Source organism: Phyllobates terribilis, unplaced genomic scaffold (assembly GCF_046119375.1).
Source record: "Phyllobates terribilis strain yellow unplaced genomic scaffold, ASM4611937v1 Scaffold_7__3_contigs__length_470593459, whole genome shotgun sequence".
Lineage (NCBI taxonomy): Eukaryota > Metazoa > Chordata > Amphibia > Anura > Dendrobatidae > Phyllobates > Phyllobates terribilis.
Window position 1 is genome coordinate 258,117,760 of NW_027362767.1, and position 20,333 is coordinate 258,138,092.

Genomic DNA, 20,333 nt, shown 5'->3' on the forward strand with positions numbered 1-20,333 from the left:
CTTGCTGGGCAACCTAGTTAATGCTATATCTTTGTTAAGGATTTGGTGCTTAGTATTAAAAAGATAAGGAAAAAAATCTGTAATTTATGTTTAGGATTTATAAGCAATCCATAGAAGTTGTGAAGCTTCAATCCATGTGAGAGATATTCTGCATGAGCTGAGGTGTCTCCGTGTAATGTAATGCTATTTATCCTGCAGGATAAAGGGAGAGGTCTGATTGTCATTATGAGGTCGATGATGAACCATACTGCTGTGACTGAGTTCATCATCCTTGGCTTCTCAGCCTTCACAGATGTTCGTCTTCCCATTTTCTTCTTCCTTTTCTTCATATACCTGGCCACTCTGATTGGTAATGGAGCAGTTGTCTACATCGTGCATTCGGATCGTGCTCTGCATTCTCCCATGTATTTCTTCTTGTGTAACTTGTCCATCTTGGAGACCATCTACTCATCGGTCACCATGCCAAAAATTCTTGCAAACCTCCTTTCGGAGGAAAAGAAAATCTCATTTCTTGATTGTGCCATTCAGATGTTCTTCTTCTTGTCACTGGGAACCACTGAATGTCTTCTTCTTGCCGTCATGGCCTTTGACCGTTTCACCGCCATTTGTAGACCTCTTTATTATAGCTTGGCTATGAATGCTCAGAACTGTTGTCGTCTTTCTGCTTTTTCATGGTTGTCTGGGGCTCTACTTTCTATGGGTCAGACCATGTTTATCTTCAGTTTGCCCTACTGTGGACCAAACGTTATTGACCACTTTTTTTGTGACATACCCCCAGTCCTGAAGCTAGCATGCTCAGAAACATACCTGAATGAGATTGCCATCTTCAGCGTTTGTGTGGCCATACTTCTGACGCCCTTCCTTCTCATTCTAGGATCCTACACCCGAATCCTCTCAACTCTACTGAAAATTAACTCTGTGCACAATCGTGGTAAAGCGTATTCCACTTGTGTATCTCACCTGACTTCTGTCACCCTTTTCTATGGCACAGCTTCTTTCATGTACCTTAGACCGCGATCTCTGTATTCTCTAGATATTGACCGTTTTCTGGCTCTCTTCTACAGTGTGGTGACGCCTATGCTCAACCCTCTTATCTACAGTCTAAGGAACCAAGAAGTAAAGACTTCATTTTTTAGGATATTGAATCGACTTCACATTGTCTGTAAAACCTAAAAACTTTATTACTTTCAGTAAACATCATTAGCATTTTCAGTATTTGAAGTGGGCTGCTCCAACCCTGAACATTGAAGCATGAAGAAAATAGATAATAATATTTGGCTTGATCTGCATCTTGAACCTTCAAGATCTAATTTGCAATTTTTTCACTAGAAATGATGTGAAATTTGGAGATTCACTCCCTTGATTAGCAGAAAAGCTTATCTAATACCAGCTATACCTATGTAGCTACAAATAGGAAAATAGTGTAGGAGATGGTAGGTGACCTGAATTGGTGAAACCTTCAAAAGATGGTTTCTGCAAAGGAATTACTTAATATTTCATCTATATGTTTGGGGTTCCCTTTAGTGAGGTTGGACTTTAAAGATGGTTGACGAGGTAATGTCAAATTGGATGTAAACTTAAGAAGGTAGAGAAACTTTTTCAGATTTTATTTCTAAAAACTCAAAATTTCATACAGTTCCCAGGTGTGAAAAAGCCTACAATGTGGGTACAATCTCCTGTTGGACATATGACAAATTGGAGGAGTTTGAAAAAGACTAGTGAGAAGGACAATTGGAGCATACGATCCTACTAATTAATTTTCGACTTTCACTTTTAAGCCCCGTTCACACATCTGATATTCTTGCACACATTCAATCCAGTTTCTTTCCACAGATAAAACACCCATTATAGTCAATAAGCCTTTTGACATCCATTTTTTTTTACAGACCATTAGATCTAACCCCAAAAACGTTGATACAGTGGTGTGAAAAAAGCCCCTTCCTGATTTCTTATTCTTTTGCATGTTTGTCACACTTAAATGTTTCAGATCACAAAACAAATTTAAATATTAGACAAAGATAAGATAATACAAATTCATGTCAGATATTGAGAAAAACGTGCATATGTGTCTTTTTATATAGTGTATGTAAACTTCTGGTTTCAACTGTAAATATTTCAGATCACAAAACAAATTTAAATATTAGACAAAGATAACACAAGTAAACACAAAATGCACTTTTTAAATGAAGGTCTTTATTATTAAAGGAAAAAAATCCAAACCTACAGGGTCCTGTGTGAAAAAGTGATTCCCCCTTCCTTAAAACATAAATTAACTGTGGTTTATCACATCTTTGGGAAGCTGAGTTCAATTTCCCTAGCCACACACAGGCCTGATTACTGCCTGATAACACTTAAATAAGAACTGCCTGATAAAGTGAAGTAGACCAAAAGATCCTCAAAAGCTAGACATCATACTGCTATCCAAAGAAATTCAGGAACAAATGAGAAACAAAGTAATTGAGATATATCAGTCTGGAAAACGTTATAAAGCCATTTCTAAATCTTTGAGACTCCAGCAAAACACAGCGAGAGCCATTATCCACAAATGGCGAAAACATGGAACAGTGGTGAACATTACCAGGAGTGGCCGTCCGTCCAAAATTATCCCAACAGCGCAGCGACGACTCATCCAAGAGGTCACAAAAGACCCCACAACAACATCCAAAAAACTGCAGGCCTCACTTGCCTCACTTAAGGTCAATCTTCATGACTCCACCATAAGAAAGAGACTGGGCAAAAATTTCATGCATGGCAGAGTTCCAAGACGAAAACCACTGCTGAGCAAAAAGAACATAGGCTCAGTTTTGCCAGAAAACATCTTGATGATCGCCAAGACTTTTGGGAGAATACTCTGTGGACTGACGAACCAATAGTTGAACTTTTTGGAAGGTGTATGTCCCACTACATCTGGTGTAGAAGTAACACTGCATTTCAGAAAAGGAACATCATACCAACAGTAAAATATGGTGGTGGTAGTGTGATAGTCTGGGGCTGTTTTGCTGCTTCAGGACCTGGAAGACTTGCTGTGATAAATGGAACTATGAATTCTGCTGTCTACCAAAAAATCCTGAAGGAGAATGTCCAGCCATCTGTTTGAGACCTCAAGCTGAAGTGCACTTGGGTTATGCAGCAGGAGAATGATCCAAAACACACCAGCAAGTCTACCTCTGAATGGCTTAAGAAAAACAAAATTAAGACTTTGGAGTGACCTAGTCAAAGTCCTGACCTTAATCTGGTTTAGATGCTGTGGCATGATCTTAAAAAAAACGATTCATGCTCGGAAACCCTCCAATGTGTCTGAATTACAACAATTTTGCAAAGATGAATGGGCCAAAATTCCTCCTTGTAAAAGACTCATTGCCAATTATCGCAAACGCTTGATTGCAGTTGTTGCTGCTAAGGGTGGCCCAACCAGTTATTAGGTTTAGGGGGCAATCACTTTTTCAAACAGGGCCCTGTTGGTTTGGATTTCTTTTTCCCTTAATAAAGACCTTCATTTAAAAACTGCATTTTGTGGTTACTTGTGTTATCTTTGTCTAATATTTAAATTTGTTTTGTGATCTGAAACATTTAAGTGTGACAAACATGCAAGAGAATAAGAAATCAGGAAGGAATCAAACACTTTTTCACACCACTGTATGTTTGGTTCGGACCCATTTTGAGGCTCAAACTTGACCATTCAATTGAATAAATTCCCCAAAAAATAGATGGACAGCATACAAATACCATCCAAGTTGCATCCATTAAGAGTCTGTTTTTTTCACCTTCTAATGCTGAGTATTTTAGGAAACCTCCATCAAGAGAAATTAGCAAAAACAGATTAAATTTGGATCCAACACACACATTGATCCATGTGATGTGTGAATGAGATCCTTAAAGACCTTTGGAGAAGAAAAGCATAAATGAATTGACATCTTTAGAAAACTCATTTTCAAATACACTATTAAGGTACTCTGAGTTTGCAACGAGAAGTCTCTCATTTGGGATCTCAATCAATTAGGTAGAGCCAAGAACGTCTACAAAACGTGTTTCTCATTCTGGAGCACTCACCATGTTTATACTGTACATTACAAGGACCATTCATTGATTTTAATGCCAACCATGTACTGTACTTCTCCATTCCATGTGTGGTAGTTCTGCAGGGAAATTGAGCACTGGATCCCTGGGGATCCCAATAACAGCAGATTATTTTAACAAATTGGGATTGTTCCAAGTTGACAAACCCTTTAAACCCGAATGATTTGTAAGGTCAACTGCTCCACCTTTCCCCTTGCACTTTACATATTAAATATACTTATTTCTATATTATTTGGTACAATGTTTTTTTGTGTTTGACAGTAAATACTGTTTGGTGTTCATTGATGGCCTTAAGACAATTATATAACATTTTGGGCCAAAAATGCAACAAAGAAGTCCAAAACTAGACAATAATATAGCAAAAATCTCAACTGCTACTATATATTTGCCCTTAGTACTGAGATAGGCCGGAATGAAGTTCAACCAAACACTAAGGAAGGTCAACATGCTGAAGGTAATGTATTTGGCCTCATTGAAGCTGTCCGGTAAGTTCCTGGCCAAAAAGGCAACAACAAAACTGATTGTAGCCAAGAAGGCCAAGTATCCGATGGTGCTGTAGAACAAGACAACTGATCCCACATTACATTCTAAGAGGATAACACCAATAAGAACTTCATAGTTACGTTCGAGAAATGGAGGGAACCATATCTGCCACACCAGGATGAAAATCCCCTGGACACAGGTTGAAGTAGAAACTACGAGGATGGCCAGCTTAGACCCAACGAACACTCTCAAGTTACTACCAGGTTTGGTAGCTTTGAAAGCAATGACTACTATGATGGTTTTGGCTAAGATACAGGAAATACACAGAGAGAATATCATCCCAAAGAGTGAATGTCTAATTAGGCAGGTCAGTTTGACAGGGCAACCGATGAATACCAAAGAGCAGAGGAAGCAGAATATTAAGGAGAGCAGGAAGATATAGCTGAGGTTACGATTGTTGGCTTTCACCACCGTGGTATTCCGAAACTTGAGAAATACAATGAGCACCATCATGTTGATGAAGGAAAACATTATGGATAATGATGCCATTACCAGACCCAAAGGTTCCTCATAGGAGAGAAATTCAACAACTTTTGGAATACATTTGGTCCTTTCTTTGTTTGACCAAAAATCTTCTGCACAACCGAAACAACGAACAGAATCTGGCACATAATGGATAAGTAAAAGCTATTAATAGCTGAGTACATGGAAATTGTAGTAAATTGTTAAAAGGTTTTTTTTTTAAATCAGGGACCCCTATTCAATATCCTCATCTAGCTTGCCAGAATGGAGAGTGACTAGAAAAAGCCTCTCTTGCTCTGGAGGACCCAGTATGTTACTATATCACATGCACAATTTCAATGAGAACAGTTGCAGTGCTTTATTTCTCCTGTAGGAGTGCTGTGTTGGAACTGAGCTCTTTTTGCCAGGTTTACAAATAAATAATGACTGATTAGTAGGGATCCAAGCAGTGACAAATCCATAGTTACCATTAAGGGACCCATCTAATAAAAAGGGATTTTTCCAAATTGAAGATCTTCTTTTTTGGGTTAGATCCAACTATATTTATGCTGCATTCTATCTAGGCACAAACCTAAATTTTGAGTTACTATTGAAAATAAGGACCTCATATACATTAAACTAAAGTTGTCCAAATTTGCTAGGATTGGCCGAAAGTCTTAATATGTATCGCGGATAGAGATGAGCAAAAAAAATCATAGGGCCCTGGTCCAGCGGCCAGGTTAATAATCCGTGGCCTTTGGATGAGAGTTCTGCGAATCTCCTTCTACCTTCCGGCATCCGTGCTCCTCTTTTGAATAGCTGGCCTGGTGCAATGTCACCCGGCATCAATGAAGTTGAGCTAGGCAGGTTAATCAGAAGAGGAGCCGAGGATACCAGCAGGTAGGAGGCAATTTGTAGGGCTCCTATCCTGTGGCCACTGAATACTGACCTGGCAGCTGCACCAGCATCCTGCGAATCAATTCGCTCATCTCTAGTATGGAGGCCTCTCAATTTTCCCCTGAAAAGTGATGTCACTGAGAGATGGAGAGAATGATCCAGCACATTGGATTTGCAACATGCAAATCTTTTGTTCTCCAGCACAAAAGCCACTGCCAGTGGCTTGGCTACGCTGAGCATTCCTGAATATGAGCTAGCAAATATAACACATGAATATGGAGATTATGGACTCACTTTTTTCGGTGGAAATCATGGACTCTGGACACAGAACACAGTCAAAACAACAGACAGGTTGACCTTTCCGGGGCATTTTCCTGTGTCCTGTAGGACAAACGTCACTGCAGACTGATAATGGTACCTGGAATTATATATCATAGTATATTTCAGATTTTCCTTGATTGCAATTCATTTTTTTTTTAATGCAAAATCTTCTGGGAAATCAAATTTACCTGTCCTCCAACCCAAGAGATGGCGCTGTCATTAATATAAAGCTTTAAAGCCACATAATCCTTAAAGGTCCCAACTTTCAAAAATTTAAGTCTGTTGTCTTCTATATAGGAATTGAAAATGTCAAAGCTTCCATAAATGTCTCCATTAGAGTCAAACGACACGTCAGCTCCGGCGGTATTCACAAAGTGAACCCTCTTTAGGTAATGAAGTAGCTATTTTTGGAACAAATTAATATATTTTTGGGTTAATATGTAATAGCAACATACACTGTATCTCTATGGATTTATGGACTCATCTTTGTGGCCTTATCTCTATCTATTCCCTTCCACTTTGCAGAATTGAAGAACAGTGACGCACACAAGCTTAGGTCTGGTGTTGCATTATTATTATTATTATTTATTTATATAGCGCCATTGATTCCATGGTGCTGTACATGAGAAGGGGTTACATACCAAATACAGATATCACTTACAGTAAATGAACGAACACTGATAGACTGGTACAGAGGGAAGAGGACCCTGCCCTTGCGGGCTTACATTCTACAGGATGGGGAGGGAGACAATAGGTTGGGGGGCTGCAGCAGCTCTGGTGGTGGTGGTGGTGCGGCAGTGTGGTCAGTGCAGGCTGTAAGCTTTCTTGAAAGATCCGAATATGGCGCATAATTGGACGTGTTTAGGCACAGAATTCCATAGGATGGGGGATATTCGAGAGAAATCTTGGAGGCGATTGGGTGAGGAACGAATAAGTGTGGAGGAGGGGAGGTGGCCTTGGGAGGACCGGAGAGTACGTGAGGGAATATATCGGGAAATTAGTCCAGAGATGTACGGAGGAGAGAGGTTATGGATGATTTTGTAGGTCAGTGTTAGTAGTTTGAACTGGATACGCTGGGCAATTGAGAGCCAGTGAAGAGATTTGCAAAGGGGGGTAGCAGAGGAGTAGCGAAGCGAGAAATGAACTAGTCGGACAGCAGAGTTAAGGATGGACTGGAGGGGTGCGAGAGTGTTAGCAGGTAGGCCTCAGAGGAGGATGTTGCAGTAGTCGAGGCGGGAGATGATGAGGGCATGCACAAGCAGTTTAGTAGATTGAGGGTTGAGGAAAGGACAAATTCTGGAAATATTTTTGAGCTGGAGGCGACAGCAGGTGGCGAGGGCTTGGATGTGTGGTTTGAAGGACAGAGCAGAGTCGAGGGTTATGCCAAGGCAGCGGATTTCTGGTACAGGGGAAAGAATGATGTCATTTATTGTGATAGATAGATCAGATGGGGAAGATACGTGAGATGGGGGAAAGATGATGAGTTCAGATTTGTCCACATTGAGAATATGGCTGATAGACATGCTGGGATTCTGGACAGCAGAGAGGTGACGTCTGGGCCAGAGAAGTAGATCTGGGTGTCATCAGCGTACAGGTGGTAGTGGAAACCGTGCGACTTTATGAGCTGTCCCAGGCCAAGGGTATAGATGGAGAAAAGTAGGGGTCCTGGGACTGAGCCTTGAGGGACTCCAACAGAGAGCGGGTGGGATGAAGAGGTAGTGTAGTGTGGGAGTGGGAGACGCTAAAAGTGTGGTTGGAAAGGTATGAGGAGATCCAGAACAAGGCAAGGTCTTTGACGCCAAAGGAGGAGAGGATCTGTAGTAGGAGGCAGTGGTCAACTGTGTCGAAGGCAGAGGACAGGTCAAGAAGAAGGAGTACAGAGAATTGTTTGTTAGCTTTGGCTGTAAGTAAATCATTAGTAATTTTGGTATGGGCAGTTTCCATGGAATAGTAGGGACGGAAGCCAGATTGTTGGTTGTCAAAGAGAGAGTTAGATGAGAAATGGGAGGAAAGTTCAGCATGAACATGTTGCTTAAGGAGTTTGGCGGCGTATGGGAGCAGCAATATGGGGCAATAGATGGACAAAGCGTTTGGGTTGAAGGATGGCTTTTTGAAGATGGGTGTGATTGTGGCATGTTTGAAAGCAGAGGGGAAGGTACCAGAAGTTAGTGATAGATTGAAGAGATGGGTTAGGGATGGGATAAGTGTGGGGTGAGGTTGGGGAGGAAGTGGGATGGGATGGGATGGGGTCAAGTGCACAAGTGGTGAGATGTGATTTGGAGAGGAGGCGAGTAAGCTCTCCTTCAGTGATGTTGGAGAGGGAGGTTATGGGGGAAGGGCAATGGTCTGGAAAACAAAGGGGTTGTGGTGGTCGGATAATGAAGGCTTGCCTTGTTTGGTCAATCTTGTTTTTGAAGTGTGTGGGAAAGTCCTCAGCAGCAATGAGGGAGGTCGGAGGGGGCAGTGGAGGGCGGAGGAGGTACTTAAAAGTGTTGAATAGTTGTTTAGGGTTGTAGGATAAGGAAGATATGAGGGTTATGAAGTAGGCCTGTTTAACGGAGGTGAGGGCTGATTTGAATGCCAGTGTTGCTTGTTTGAATGCAGTGAAGTCATCTTGCGAATATGTTTTCTTCTAATGCCGCTCTGCAATCCTGAACGCTTCCCGAAGCTTTTTCGTGAGGTTATTGTTCCAGAGTTGTCTATTGATTCGTCACACTCTGCCATGCAAAAGAGGAGAGACCGAGTCGAAAGCTGATGTGAGAGTGGCATTGTAGAAAGCTGTGGCACTGTCTGTGTCGTGTAGTGAGGATATGGATGTCAGTGGTAGAATAGAGTCAGAGAGTGTGTGTTTGTCTAGAAGTACAAGGTTTCTGAGGGGGTGTGCTAGTTGCTGGACATGGGTGACATGTGAGGAGGACAGGGATGAGAAAGTGGCTGAATTACAACAATTTTGCAAAGATAAATGGGCTAAAATTCCTTCTTGTAAAAGACTCATTGCCAATCATCGCAAACGCTTGATTGCAGTTGTTGCTGCTAAGGGTGGCCCAACCAGTTATTAGGTTTAGGGGGCAATCACTTTTTCACACAGGACTCTGTTGGTTTGGATTTATTTTTCCCTTAATAAAGACCTTCATTTAAAAACTGCATTTTGTGGTTACTTTTGTTATCTTTGTCTAATATTTAAATTAGTTTTGTGATCTGAAACATTTAAGTGTGACAAACATGCAAATGCATAAGAAATCAGGAAGGCGGCTATAACATACCTGGCGGCGTCCTTGCATAGTGGTCCATCTCCCACTGTGCAAGAGCGTGCACTTGATCTCCAGTCCAGACTGCCTTTCTGGCTTCTTTTCATGTTGTCTGCTTTGCTTTGCTCTTGCTGTTTAGGGCGATGCCCGCCGAACTTCCTGATTCTAGTAGCTGCTGCAGACACACCCCTAATGCGTCCTCAGCCTATTGCTGTCTGTCACCTGGTATTTAAACCAGCTTCTTCTTGGAATCCTTGCCTGAGCATCTTGTTCTGTCGGTTGGCTTCTGGTTGCTGACATGCCAGGTCCTGTCTATGTTTCCTGCCTTACGGTATCAGTTCCCGTGTCTGAACTGTGTCCTGTCTGTGCACTCTAGCCAGCTGTCTCTCTGCCTTCCTGGAGGCTGTATTTCCAGGCCTGTCTGAACACGCTCCTAGCCTGTTTGTTTCGCCCTCTGGGGACCGCATACCCAGACTCGCTCCTTTATTTGTTGCAGTACAGTTCCTGTTTGAACTGTCTCCTAGCTTCCTACCTGCTTTGTCTTTATGTCCGTTTGCTCCCTTTTCCTGCAGTGTCTGAACCAGCACTTGGCTTTACCTAGGCTCGTTCCTGCATTTTGTTGCAGTAACTGTTCTTGTCTGAACTGTCTCCTAGCTTCTTATCTGTTTTGTCTTTATGTCCGTTTGCTCCCTTTTTCTGTAGAGTCTGAACCTGCACCTAACTTCTACTCGTTGTCATTGTACTTCCGTTTGTGAGTTGGAGTCCTTTCACTACTTCTTTGCAAGTATCTTGTGTGTATCTGGTTCTGCTTTTCTTTTCCAGTCTGTTCCGTGTGAACAGAGCACTATCCCTTTTGCTTTGTCTTTGTTTACCTCTTCGGCGATTTATCTCAGCCTTGTCCACGGCGTCTGCGGTTTCGCTCTGCTCAGCCTTGTCCACCGCTTCTGCGGTTTCGCTCTGCTCAGCCTTGTCCACGGCGTCTGCGGTTTCGCTCTGCTCAGCCTTGTCCACAGCGTCTGCCGTTTCGCTCTGCTCAGCCTTGTCCACCGCGTCTGCGGTTTCGCTCTGCTCAGCCTTGTCCACCGCGTCTGCGGTTTCGCTTTGCTCAGCCTTGTCCACCGCGTCTGCGGTTTTGCTCTGCTCAGTCTTGTCCACCGCGTCTGCGGTTTCGCTCTGCTCAGCCTTGTCCACCGCGTCTGCGGTTTCGCTCTGCTCAGCCTTGTCCACCGCGTCTGCGGTTTCGCTCTGCTCAGCCTTGTCCACCGCGTCTGCGGTTTCGCTCTGCTCAGCCTTGTCCACCGCGTCTGCGGTTTCACTCTGCTCAGCCTTGTCCACTGCATCTGCGGTTTCGCTCTGCCCAGCCTTGTCCACCGCGTCTGCGGTTTCGCTCTGCTCAGCCTTGTCCACCGCGTCTGCGGTTTCGCTCTGCTCAGCCTTGTCCACCGCTTCTGCGGTTTCGCTCTGCTCAGCCTTGTCCACCGCGTCTGCGGTTTCGCTCTGCTCAGCCTTGTCCACCGCGTCTGCGGTTTCGCTCTGCTCAGCCTTGTCCACCGCGTCTGCGGTTTCGCTCAGCTCAGCCTTGTCCACCGCGTCTGCGGTTTCGCTTTACTCTGTTTGTTTACCGCATCTGCGGCTCTGAACTCGTCTCCCAGTCTGTACTGGACCCTACCCAGCCTGCGCTCTAGTCTGCATGTTCCTGTATTCCCTGGTGTGGTTCAACAGCCGTGTCCGGAGTCTGACTTGGAGTAGACCCTTGTCCCTCTGCTCGGTTCCTCCCTGGTGCACTGGCGTCGTATGCCGTCGTGCGACCTTGGTCGGATCGGGCAGATACTTAATTACGCCCCTCCAGGCACTCTCCGGTTCATGGCACAGTGGAACCACTAAACACGCACAGGCCAGTCAGTCCGGGCGTGTGCATTACAGCGGCACACACTTTTTCACACCACTGTATATTTGAATGGGACCCATTTTGAGGATCAAACTTGACCATTCAAGTGAATAAATTCCCCAAAAAATAGATGGACAGCATACAAATGCCATCCAAGTTGCATCCATTAACAGTCGGTTTTTTCACCTTCTAATGCTGAGTATTTTAGGAAACCTCCATCAAGAGAAATTAGCAAAAACAGATTAAATTTGGATCCAACACACACATTGATCCATGTGATGTGTGAATGAGATCTTTAAAGACCTTTGGAGAAGAAAAGCATAAATGAATTGCCGTCTTTAGAAAACTCATTTTCAAATACACTATTAAGGTACTCTGAGTTTGCAACGAGAAGTCTCTCATTTGGGATCTCAATCAATTAGCTAGAGCCAAGAACGTCTACAAAACGTGTTTCTCATTCTGGAGCACTCACCATGTTTATACTGTACATTACAAGGACCATTCATTGATTTTAATGCCAACTATCTACTGTAGTTCTCCATTCCATGTGTGGTAGTTCTGCAAGGAAAATCCCCCTGGGGATCCCAATAACAGCAGATTATTTTAACAAATTGGGATTGTTTCAAGTTGACAAACCCTTTAAACCTAAATGATTTGTAAGGTCAACTGCTCCACTTTTCCCCTTGCACTTTACATATTAACCCCTTAAGCCCCGGAGCATTTTTCGTTTTTGCATTTTCGTTTTTTCTCCCCTTGTTCCCAGAGCCATAGCGTTTTTATTTTTTGGTCAATATGGCCATGTGAGGGCTTATTTTTTGCGTGACTAGTTGTACTTTTCAACGCCATTACTAGTTTTACCATATCCTGTACGGGAAAACGGGAAAAAAATTCCAAGTGCGGTAAAATTGCAAAAAAAGTGCAATACCACAGTTGTTTTTTACTTATTTTTTTTACCACGTTCACTGAATGCTAAAACTGACCTGCCCTTCTTATTCTACAGGTCATTACGAGTTCATAGACACCAAACATGTATAGGTTTTTTTATATTTAAGTGGTGAAAAAAAATTCTAAAATTTGGTAAAAAAAAAAATAAAAAAATAGCGCCATTTTCTAAGACCCGTAGAGTCTCCATTTTTCGTGATCTGGGGCTGGTTGATGGCTTATTTTTTGCGCGCCGGGCTGACGTTTTTATTGATAACATTTGGGGTAGATCCGATGTTTTGATCGCCCGTTATTGCATTTTATTGCAATTTTGCGGCGACCAAAAAACGTAATTCTGGCGTTTAGAATTTTTTTCTCGTTACGCCGTTTACCGATCGGATTAATTCTTTTTTTATATTGATAGATCGGGCGATTCTGAACGCGGCGATACCAAATATGTGTATGTGTTTTTTTTTTTAATATATTTTATTTTGAATGGGGCGAAAGGGGGGTGATTTAAACTTTTATATTTTTTTATTTTTTTTTATATTTTTAAAAACTTTTTTTTTTTACTTTTTGCATGCTTCTATAGTCTCCATAGGAGACTAGAAGCAGCAACTATCCGATCGCCTCTGCTACATACAGGGGACGAGCAGGTCCCCTGCATGCAGCAGAAATGGTCCTGTGCTATGAGCGCCGACCACTAGGTGGCGCTCATAGCGACAAGATCATGACAACCACAGGCGTCTGCTGCAGACCCTGGGTTGTCATGCACGCCCATTGGCGACCCGCGATCACGTGACGGGGTTGCCGGTGGGCGGGGCTTATGACGCGCTACCCGGAAGCGCGCGTTAAATGCTGCTGTCGGAGATTGACAGCAGCATTTAGCATGTTAACAGCCGCGGGTGGATCGCGATTCCACCCGCGGCTGTTGCGGGCACATGTCAGCTGTAAGAATCAGCTGACATGTGCTCCGTTCAGCGAGGTCTCAGCGCAGCAGCCCTCACTGAACGGGAGGATCGCAAATATGCGTACTAATACGTCCCCGGTAAGTAAGGGGTTAAATATACTTATTTCTATATTATTTGGTAAAATGTTTTTTGTGTTTGACAATAAATACTGTTTGGTGTTCATTGATGGCCTTAAGATAATTATATAACATTTTGGGCCTGTATATGACAGCCACTTGGAGGTTGGAGGGAGAGTAGATGCGGACAGAGTGGACTTCAAAAGAAGGGAGCAAGAGGGAAGGTAGAGGCAGGATTGGGTTAAAGGTGCAGTTGGCAGAAAGGAGAAGACCCACTCTTCCACCATGTCTGTTACCAGGGCGAAGAGTGTGGGTGAAGTGCAAGCCACCGTAACACAGCGCAGCAGGGGAGGCAGTATCGGAGGGTGTCAGCCATTTTTCGGTGATGCCCAGGAAGGAAAGATTATGAGAGGTAAAGAGGTCGTGAATAACATGTAGCTTATTGCAGACAGAGTGGGCGTTCCAGAGTGCTCCAGAGAGAGGGAGCAAGGAGGTGGGTGTCAAGGGCACAGGTTTAACGTAGGAGAGATTGGGGTAGTTTGTATTTGGTTGGGAGTGATAGGAGGGGGAGTTAGTGGAGGGTGTAAGCTGTGGGGGTCCAGGATTGGGAGATATGTCGGCAGCAGTGAGAAGAAGCAGAGAGAGGGAGAGCAGGTGGGAGAAGGAGAGTGGCTGGCTTGTTTTATGTTTGAGTAGGATAGATCTGAAGTTGAGGAGCAGGTCGGCAGATGAGGTCAGGTGGGAAGGTAAGAGGAAAGGAGAGATGCTTATTTGGTTTGCGGGTGCTGGGGCTTGGGGATAGCGAAGAAGAGTGAGGATTAGTGGAGCAAAAACTGTAAGGGCATATGTAAGCATAATGAAAGTGTAAGGGAGAATAGAGAAGCTAAGTACATTTAATAGGTAGTTACTCATACCTTCTGGTCACTTCTGGCCCATTTCTGGCATATTTCTGCTGGTTACTCAAGAGACATACTCCTGGAGACAGACCACAGTCAGACAGACCTGTATCTCTCAATTTATAAAGCTTTGATTGCATGGTTTGGGCCCATAAAATAGATGTTTAGAGGGGGTCACATATTTGTGTTCATCGCTTATACAGTAAATTACTATTAATGTCCATTAGCATTCCTTCCTTAACTATTCTGATGATAAAATAATAAATAATATAAGGAAAACTAACCTGCCATGGTTGTATGTCGTGTTTATCGGCACAAAGTTTTCCAAAGAAAAGTCCTTCATCAGGTCTGCAGTGCAGTAAGTAGTGCAGAGCATGAGCAATGGCATAAACGGCATTATGGGCCATGTACACGAAGTGTGATCTGGGGTCACTGAATTCTGCCATGTCATTAGTCACCACCTTCTCCAGTCCTGTGCAGGTCTTGTTGTCTTGATCTGTGTGGATATTAATCCCTTCTTTGGGCCATGAGCAATTAAATAGCAGCTCCCAAAAATTTTTGATAAGTGGCATTTTTGGATATTTACTAGGATGGAAAGTGTGTAGGAAATTGGAAAAATTGGGAGGAATTTTTCTACTTCTTGCAATTCCTATGGTGCCGTTAAGTATGGGCCAAAACTGATTTTGAATAGTGGTCGTGGTGTACCAAGCTTCTGTGCCTATCCAAACTTTTCCCTTGAGGTTTTGTTGCAGGACCTCCCAAAATATCATGGAAACTTGTACATTATGACAGTAGAGGATAACTACTCTGGCCGTTGATCGTCTGATGTTTTCTATCGATTTTTCAATTCCATTATTGGTGACAGTAAAAGGGATTGTTTCAAATAATTCAATGCAAATCCCATTCTTGTTGGCTTCTCTTCTGAATTCTATGGCTCCTTGTACGAAGTAATCTGCCGAGGAAGTGACAACCCCTATCCAGGTCCAACCAAATTTTTTGCACAGAGCTATTAAAACTTGAGGCTGACTCCCGATACTTACAGTAGTCCTTAAAAATGATGGGAACTCAATTTTGTTGCTCAAGGATGGAAGAGACGCTATGTAACTGACCTGAGAATTTTTCACGTAAAGAAAAAAATTCTAATTATTGCATGCTACCTAAAGAAATATGGACAAGAACAACCTGGCCTCTGTGGCAGAAGAAAATCAAAATCAATATAATTTGGTCATCCTTCAACTCTTAACCCCAACTTTTTTCCATTTTGCAAAATTTGGTAAAAATTCTACAGTGGCATGTAAAGGTTTGGGCATGACTGACAAAAATGACTGTTATTGTGAACAGTTAGGCAAGTTGTAAAAGGCCTAGAGTTAAAGATGACACATTTCCTTTGCATTTTAGGATATATATATATATATATATATATATATATATATATATATATATATATATGTATATTTATTTATTTATTTATATATTTATTTATTTTTTTTATTTTTTTTTTTCATCTTTTATATTTTAAAAATTACAAAAAGGAAAATTGGCCTATGCAAAAGTTTGGGCATCCTTGGAGATTTGTGTGCTCAGATAACTTTGACCAAGGTTTCAGACCTTAATTAGCCTTTTATGGTTATATATTGTTCACTATCATCATTAGGAAAGGCCAGGTGATGCAAATTTCTCAGCTTTATAAAAACACAGCCTCCTCTAACCTTGTGCCAGAAAACATCAGCCATGGGTTCTTCTAAGCAGCTGCCTAGCACTCTGGAAATGAAAGTGGTGGAGTCCCACAAAGCAGTAGAAGGCTATAAGAAGATAACAAAGCGTTTTCAAGTTGCCCTTTACTCAGTTCGAAATGTAATTAAGAAATGGCAGTTAACAGGAACAGTGGAGGTCAAGAAAAGGTCTGGAAGATCATGCAAAATTTCAGTTAGAGCTGCTCGTAGAATTGCTAGAGAGGCAAATCAGAACCCCCGCTTGACTGCAAAAGATCTTCAGAAAGATTTAGCAGACTCTGGAGTTGTGGTACATTGTTCTACTGTTCAGAGACACCAGCACAAATATGGCCTTCATGGAAGAATCATCAGAAGAAAACCTCTCCTGCATACTCACCATAAAATTCAGTGTCAGAAGTGCAAAAGAACATCTGTACAAGCCCGATGCATTTTAGAATCAAGTCCTGTGGACCGATGTGGTTAAAGGAGAACTCTCTGGCCACAATGATCAAAAGTATGTGGGGAGAAAAAAGAGCACAGAATTTCAGGAAAAGAACATCTCGCCGACCATTAAGCATGGGGGTGGGTCAGTCATGCTTTGGGGTTGTGTTGCAGCCAATGGCACGGAGAACATTTCACGGATAGATGGAAGAATGGATTCAATGAGATTTCAACAAACTCTTGATGCAAACATAACACCATCTGTAAAAATGCTGAAGTGGAAAAGAGGATGGCTGCTACGAATGGATAATGATCCTAAACATACGTCAAAATCCACAATCGACAACTTCAAAAGGCGCAAGCTGAAGGTTTTACAATTGCCCTCACAGTCCCCTGATCTGAACATCATTGAAAAATCTGTGGCTAGACCTCAAAATGGCAGTGCATGCAAGACGATCAAGGAATCGCACAGAACTGGAAGAATTTTCCAAGGAAGAATGGATGAAAATCTCTCAAATAAGCGTTTACAAACTGTGATACTTGCAAAAGGGGGTACTACTAGGTACTAACCATGCAGGGTGCCCAAACTTTTGCATCGGCCCATTTCCCTTTTTGTAATTTTTAAAATGTAAAACATGACAATATATAATAATATGTATAATTATTATTTGTTGCCTAAAATACAAAGGAAATGATGAAAAATCATTTCATCTTCAACTTACTTAACTGTTCACTATAACAGTAATTTTAGCCAGGGGTGCCCAAACTTTTACATGTCACTGTAGATTTGATCTGATGTGAGCATCTGGCAAATGTTACTGGGGTACTCTACATGCACCTACGATGTCATTTCATTGAATCTCTTAACCTGGCTCAGTTGGTAGGATGCTGCTCGAGTATTCAAGTAGTTGGTTTACAGCTACTACTTTGTGCTGTGAACCACATCTCTGCCTCAAGATAGCTATCCCATTGTTCCTGCATTGCTACATCAGCCTCCACTGTACAACTCTGCTACAATGTGGTTCTACTGCTGCTAAATTGCAGTATAACTCTGCTACATCGCATTAATGGCCCTGCTACATTGTTATACCAACTTTGCTGCATGATGTGACCAACTTTGCTACATTATGATAACACTGCTGCATTATTGTACCAACTCTGCAATATCGTATCAATTCTGCTACATCATATTATCAATTCTGCTACATCATTCTATAAATTCTACTACATTATGTTACCACTTCTGTTACATTGTTGAAAAAACTCTGCTACATCATGTTAATAACTCTGCTACTTTGTGGTACCGGCTCTGCTTCCCAAGTCACCACTGATCCAGCTTTGCTGTACCAATCATTACTGCTCCCGCTCTACAACATTCTCTACTACTCCTAGTCTACCTACTTGAGGTAATCTCCATAGACCAAGCACTCTTGCTATTGCCACTGATGGGCTTGACATGTCTCCGATGATTGCCGGTACCATAGGCTGGGGTCCACATCTGTAATTTGGGGGTAGGTTGCCATCACTTGACATTGTCTGGAATATTGCTTGAAGGGAAGCTGAGTCAGAAAAGCAAGAATCAAACATCTTGAACCCTAGTGTGATATTGGGTAGAAGATCTGGATTTTCATTCACTTCTTTAGAAGCAAAAACTAAAGCCAGAATGGACTTGTAGAGTTCGGAGTTCAGCCTGAAATAGACAAGTTCAGTTTCATCATGTTACTCGATATACAAGTAACATATAAATCGGTGATTTGTGTAATGTACTCCTCCCTGGTCAGACCTACTGGGGACAGTATTATAACAATGTTGTTATAGTCAAAATATTCAACCTGGTTTTGCCATGCTAAGGGCTCATACACACTTCTGTATAATGGCTGCATTGAACTTCCAAAATGTATGGAGCATTAATGCAACACCAATATACCAAAAGGATAGAGAGGTAGCATTTACATAGGTGCCTTAGTGCTTGGGGTTGCCCAAATGTAAGGAGATGGACATGCTGCCCACGTTTCCCTCTTTAATTGTTAGTGTGTTAGTTTAATTGTTATGTGGTGTAATGTGAAATATGTCATGTACATTGTGCTAAATGTTAATATTGTGCTTTAAAGGTGTTAGCAATACTGATAGTATGTGTAGTTTGACAATAGGGATAGTAACAGTTAATGGTTGGGACTAGCCCAGAGTGGGAGGGGATGAGTTGTAGGAAAAGTGACACTTTCCTGTTAGAATGTCAGATAGAGTCTGGAGTGCATAGCAAGTGGACCTAGAGGTCCAAGGGGAGCAGTACCACATTATGGGGTGACTCTAAGTGAGAAGAGACCAAAGAAAAGGGATAGCGAGATCCAGAACAGAATTGCCTAAGAGACAGAGTAACCTTCTGGAGATGGGTCCTGGGAGAGAACGCCTAGCTTCAAAACCCTGAGTTTATAATGCTTGAAGGTAATGGGCCTAAACAGGACTGAGTACGTGAGACGAGTAAAGTGTCTCGGGCGGGAGTTCCAGAGCGTCAGGAGTACTGGCACCCTAAGGAAAAAGAAGACGTGGAACCGCGGGACAAGTAAACGACTCTTGCTAAGTAGGATTGTAGTGTTAAATCTGGGTTGTGGTAAAGTAGTGAGAAACAGTGGACATAGAGAATAATAGAGAAATGATGGAAGAAAACTGTGTGAAAAATGCTTTGCATTGTAAAGGAAACATCCATAAGACTGGGTACTTGCTATCTCTTGTATATATATTATCTATCAAGTTCCCGTTCAGTAAAAAGTTTATTTTTGAATGGTATCTCCCTCAATCGGTTACATGCGACTGGCACAGGCATAGTGCCCTCACAGTACAAGTCCACACACCCAGGCAGGACTCCCACTTTCATGTAATGTGCTAGGGTGTAAGAGACAAGTACCTTGCCCACAGCTACTGCCCCGCACCATGTTACACAAAGACCCCTCTTCCACAAAAGAAGACACCAAAATTATCATTGGCACATGGTACAGAGGGGGCCATGTTACAGATCCTGTGATGGGAGCCAGGAGCTTCAAGTTACACATCCAGGCCCTACTGTGGCCTAAGAGCGATTTCTGCACTCTCCTGAGGCATTTTGAGATGGTTCTTCAGAGCAATAAATTGGCACAATAATATTAGCAATTTTTGGCACTTTCAGATGTTCCTCTTGTTGAAGCCAACCCTTAGCCCAAGTGTTCACCATTGTGATGGCAGACCATCTTTATACCAATAGCCAAAGACCTTCCGACTGCTATGGGACCAGTGGAAAAAAGTGTACCAGTCCTGGTTCTTCCCTTCTCCTTTTTTACTGCGTTTCTCATTTGAGAAACCAAAGTGTTAATAAAAAAAGGGAAGATGCTGAAGATCGTGGAGAAGTGCACATAGAAACCCAACCATTTTGTTCCCAGCACAACAAAAGAGGGCCCACTTTTATCTTTGGTATTGTGCTCCTCCTTTCAATCAATACCACTGACCTTCACTGAATAAGCAAAATAACAATACTCACCTATCACACGGACGTGGAGATGGCTTTTTGGAAAATGTGACCATGGGTTGAGTAAACAATAAACTGACCGGGTTGACCATTCCCAACATGATGTCTCCATTCTCAGTGTAATTGGCCATAGCATGAATGGAGAGTGAACAGCTCAGCTTGAATGTCCCAGTAGGGCAGAAGAGCAGAGTCATAACACCGAGATAAAAAAAGAGATGCATCATGTACCTGCCAAGACAGACATGATCAACATTTATTGGTATTGAAAAGATGGAAGACACTACGCATCGTCAAAATACATTAGTGATATCCAACAGGCGGATCATCCGCTGTTGCAAAACTACAGTGCCCAGAAAACACTGTATGTACTATTAAAAATCTCCAAGTGAAAAACAAAATGAAGGCAAACCCAAAGCAGACTGACC

General features: G+C 42.4%; 2 protein-coding genes across 2 annotated transcripts; one reads left to right on the plus strand and one right to left on the minus strand.

Annotated features, from left to right (window-relative positions):
- Window positions 1-237: 237 nt before the first annotated feature.
- Window positions 238-1,173, plus strand: LOC141155488 (olfactory receptor 10C1-like). The gene has a single exon (XM_073642355.1). It carries the CDS (start codon window positions 238-240, stop codon window positions 1,171-1,173), a length of 936 nt encoding a protein of 311 aa, XP_073498456.1.
- A 3,132-nt stretch (window positions 1,174-4,305) lies between these two features.
- LOC141155489 (extracellular calcium-sensing receptor-like) lies at window positions 4,306-20,102 on the minus strand. The gene is made up of 6 exons (XM_073642356.1): window positions 19,921-20,102; window positions 17,939-18,102; window positions 14,544-14,776; window positions 6,468-6,680; window positions 6,253-6,376; window positions 4,306-5,222 (listed from the first exon to the last, which is right to left on the minus strand). The coding sequence occupies exons 1-6, from the start codon at window positions 20,100-20,102 to the stop codon at window positions 4,306-4,308; spliced, it is 1,833 nt and encodes a 610-aa protein (XP_073498457.1).
- Window positions 20,103-20,333: the final 231 nt, after the last annotated feature.